At 45.4% G+C, this 3,709-nt stretch overlaps 1 protein-coding gene across 1 annotated transcript in view; it reads left to right on the plus strand.

The window, feature by feature from the left end:
• The window catches only part of POP4 (POP4 homolog, ribonuclease P/MRP subunit), a 15,438-nt gene that overhangs the window by 5,484 nt on the left and 6,245 nt on the right, over nt 1-3,709 (plus strand). Inside the window, exons 4-5 of the mRNA XM_015414140.1 lie at nt 98-175; nt 1,750-1,811. Coding sequence (XP_015269626.1) covers nt 98-175; nt 1,750-1,811 — 140 coding nt within the window. The remainder of the gene's footprint in view (nt 1-97; nt 176-1,749; nt 1,812-3,709) is intronic.

Here is a 3,709-nt window from a genome sequence, read left to right on the forward strand (position 1 = left end):
AAAGAGGTGTTGTGTCATTCTGAAATGCTAAGATCTAACTGGTTCAGAAAAAGACACTGATTACTGAGGGAGAAAAACGCCTCTGATTGTTCTGCAGGTACGAGATGTTTTTACCTTTGCACGAATTGTGGAAGCAGTATATCCGGGACCTTTGCAACGGACTCAAGCCAGAAGCGTAAGTTTAGTTGCCTTGATTTGTCTGATTGATTGCTAGTAATGAAAAGGGGGTCTTCCTCGTCATGTCAGGATCACTCCCAAACCCAAATGGCATTGGTCTTCCAGAACTGTACCACTGCAGAGAAAAGTATGTGTGTTTCCCCATGTCAGTGAATAGCCAGTGCTTTAGGAAGAACGGTTTCCCGTAGGTGGAAGATATCCAGCACATACAAAACCCTCCCTTTTGTCCCACAATTGGGCCCTATATAAATTTATAGTTGAAATGACTGTCTGAAGAAGAGGAAGCCCTACGCAGTCGACTTACTGCCAATGCCTAGAGTGACCGTCTTCAGAACCTTCTGGTCTCTCCTCCAGGTTTTCTTGTCTTTTTTGTTTGTTTTTAAATATGAAGCGACAGAATGAGCTGGTGTTCCTTGCCTACATTTTGAAGTGGGTGTGGTGTAGGAAAGCCAAGGTCTTTCAGCCCAACAGCCCCTCTCGTTTAGCTAATGCAGAGCTAGCAAGCCATGAAGTAATGACAAGTGGCACATGCTTTGATGGGATTCTCTAGGAGGCCAAAGTGAATAGGGTGCAGCTGTGGTTCTGGGAGGCAGTTATGGTTTGTTTCCGTTTTATCAAATGCACACAGTGTCTTCCAACTGGAGCAAACGTTTCTAAGTGATTCATAATTTTAAAAAATGAAAACTGCATTTATGCAGGAAGTCCAAAACTACATTAAAGCTCAGGCACGAGAACGGTAAGATAAGCCAGAAATGTGTAAAATCCAAATTACAGCGAGAACGTCCAAATGCCTGATGAAAAGGGACGACAGTTGCTAGGTTTGTCAAGTGCCTGAAAATCAGCAGAGAGAGGGGCAGCATCATAAGAGAAATTAAAAAAAAAAATGCAACCTGGAAGGTCTTGCCTGAAGTGGCAAAACGTAGCTCTAGGAATGGCTGGAAGAAATCTATGGTTTTACCGTAGATATCCTTGTGGTTCCTAAAGCTACCTGGAAGTGATGACGGGTGGCTCTAGGAATCACCAGAACCTCTGTGGTAAAACTGGAAAACCTCAGAGTTTCTGGTGATGCCGACCTTTGTCATTTCTGAGAAGCTCTAGGAATCACCAGGAAGCCCTTAGTAAGAACTTCTTGTAAGTAGAAAAGGTCTAATTTTTCTTTTTACTTTTTCTCCTGCTGCCTTTGGAAGCACTGGTGGATGATGGGACCTGGGGGCTTGGCAATCCTACTGCCGTGGAAAGCAGGACTAATCACAAAATGGCCTCCTCGGGGACAGCGCTGCATTGTTTAAAAAATGTTCTCCTACCATTACTCCAAGCAGCATCAGGCAACACGGCCTCCTAGGCGGGGACACCCCCATCCCCATCAGGGGGTTACCAGCTCTAAAGGGGACATTTTTGACTTTTCTATGAAATACAATTAGTGAGGGGGGATAGATAACCATCGGACAAAAAAACCTCATGTTGGCTGGTGCAGTAGCCGTACCAGAGCTTTAAAATAATACTTTAACGTAAATCCATTAAATCCTGGGCAAATGTTAGATTTTAATATTATTTCTTTTTTTAAAAAACTAGACGGCCACAGATGATTCAAGCCAAACTGCTAAAAGCTGATCTGCACGGTGCCCTTGTTACAGGTATTCTTGGTCCGTTCTTATGCACGGTCACATAGGCATTAAGTCTACCATGGTGGTTTTTATTTGTGTGTGTGTGTGTGTATACTCGCATACATAAAGGCTTGTACTTAAAGATTGTACTCATATGCTAATAGCTGAGGCTTCCAAAGGAACCAAATTCTACATTCTGTTCCATATTATCATGCAAAATATATATTTTTAATTGCCGTCAATCTGTGCCATTTCTACCGATCAGATGCTTCCTTAGCATAAAATCAAAGGAAAAGATTACTCCAATGGATCAGAGGGTGACACTTAGGGTGAATTCCTGGCCTCCGGCATTTCAAGAACATAAGAGGTGCCCCGCTGGATCAGACCAGTAGCCCACCTAGTCCAGTATCCTTTTTCACACAGTGGCCAACCACTCATCCCAGAGGACCTAGCAAACGGGGCACAGAGGCCAAGGCCTTCCCCTGATGTTTCTTCCTGACACTGGGATTCAGTGGTTTGCTACCTTTGGATGAGGAAGTTCCCTTTGGTTACCGTGTCTCCTGGCCATTGATGGACCTCTCCTCCCTGAATCTCTCTAATCGCTTTTTAAAGCCGTCTATAGATTCTTTTGAACTATGGTGCTGGAGAAGACACTTGAGAGTCCCTTGGACTGCAAGGAGATCAAATCAGTCAATCCTAAAAGAAATCAACCCTGACTGTTCCCTGGAAGGCCAGATAATGAAACTGAAGCTCAAATACTTTGGCCACCCAATGAGAAGGGAGCCCTCACTGGAGAAGACCCTGATGCTGGGAAAGATTGAAGGTCAAAGAAGATGGGGACGGCAAAGGATGAGATGGTTAGACAGTGTCATAGATGCAACGAACATGAAATTGAGCCAACTTCAGAGGACAGCGGAAGACCGGAAGGCCTGGCGTGATCTGGTCCATGGGGTTGCGAAGAGTCGGACTTGACTGTGCGACTGAACAACAACAACATGCTCTTGGGACATTAAGTCCTAACATAAACACATGCCCTGTTGTGGTGCCTGATAACTGGCACAGTTGTTTTCCCCACAGTTTTTTCACAAAACAGCCTTTGATAAGAGGGTCATAAGTTCACTTTTAAAAGACCATATGGTGGCATTGAAGGGGCAGCAGCGGGTCAGAGGTCAAGACGCTGAGCTGCAGACCAGAAGGTCTATAGTTCGGCAGTTCGAGACCCTAGTGGCGTGTGACTGAGTGGGCTCCCAACTCTGGCCCCAGCTTCTGCCATCCTAGCAGTTCGAAAGCAAGAGATTGCAAGTAGATAAATAGGTACCGCTTCGTTGGGAAGGTAACAGCTTTCAGTGCGCCTTGGCATTTAGTCACGCCGGCCACATGACCACGGAAACATCTTCGGACAGTGCTGACTCTTCGGCTTGGAAACGGAGATGAGCACTGACCCCTAGGGTCAGATTCAACTAGCTCTTGAGCAAGGGAAACCTTTACCTTTACTATGGCGGCATTATGTACAGATTAGGTTTCAAATCTGGATATTTTTAAAAGAGAGTTGTAGCTGAAACTTCTTTTTAAAACAAATGAACATAATTCCCTTTTCAGTAATTTTTCTCAATTGATTTTTCTCCCCCTCCCCAACCTTGCTCTGTGGCTGTGATTGGCTCACTTTATCCGATGTCAAGCAGCCAGCCTGGGCCTCCTAGAATTAGGCAGCCCAGTGCTAAAAAGGGCTTGGGGGTGGGGGGGAACAAGCTGTTCCGAGTTCAATTAGAAAAGTTTGGCGAAAACCATATAAATAGGGTTACCAAGTACCTACCGCAAATCGGCGGGGGACACATAGTTCTTGGCGGCAACATTCCTGCGGGGAAAACACACAGGCTGCACTATATTGTCACCCAGACGTGACATAGGCACGTAGCCGGACGACGCTC

The sequence above is a fragment of the Gekko japonicus genome, unplaced genomic scaffold (assembly GCF_001447785.1).
Source record: "Gekko japonicus isolate JY-2015 unplaced genomic scaffold, Gekko_japonicus_V1.1 scaffold4598, whole genome shotgun sequence".
Lineage (NCBI taxonomy): Eukaryota > Metazoa > Chordata > Lepidosauria > Squamata > Gekkonidae > Gekko > Gekko japonicus.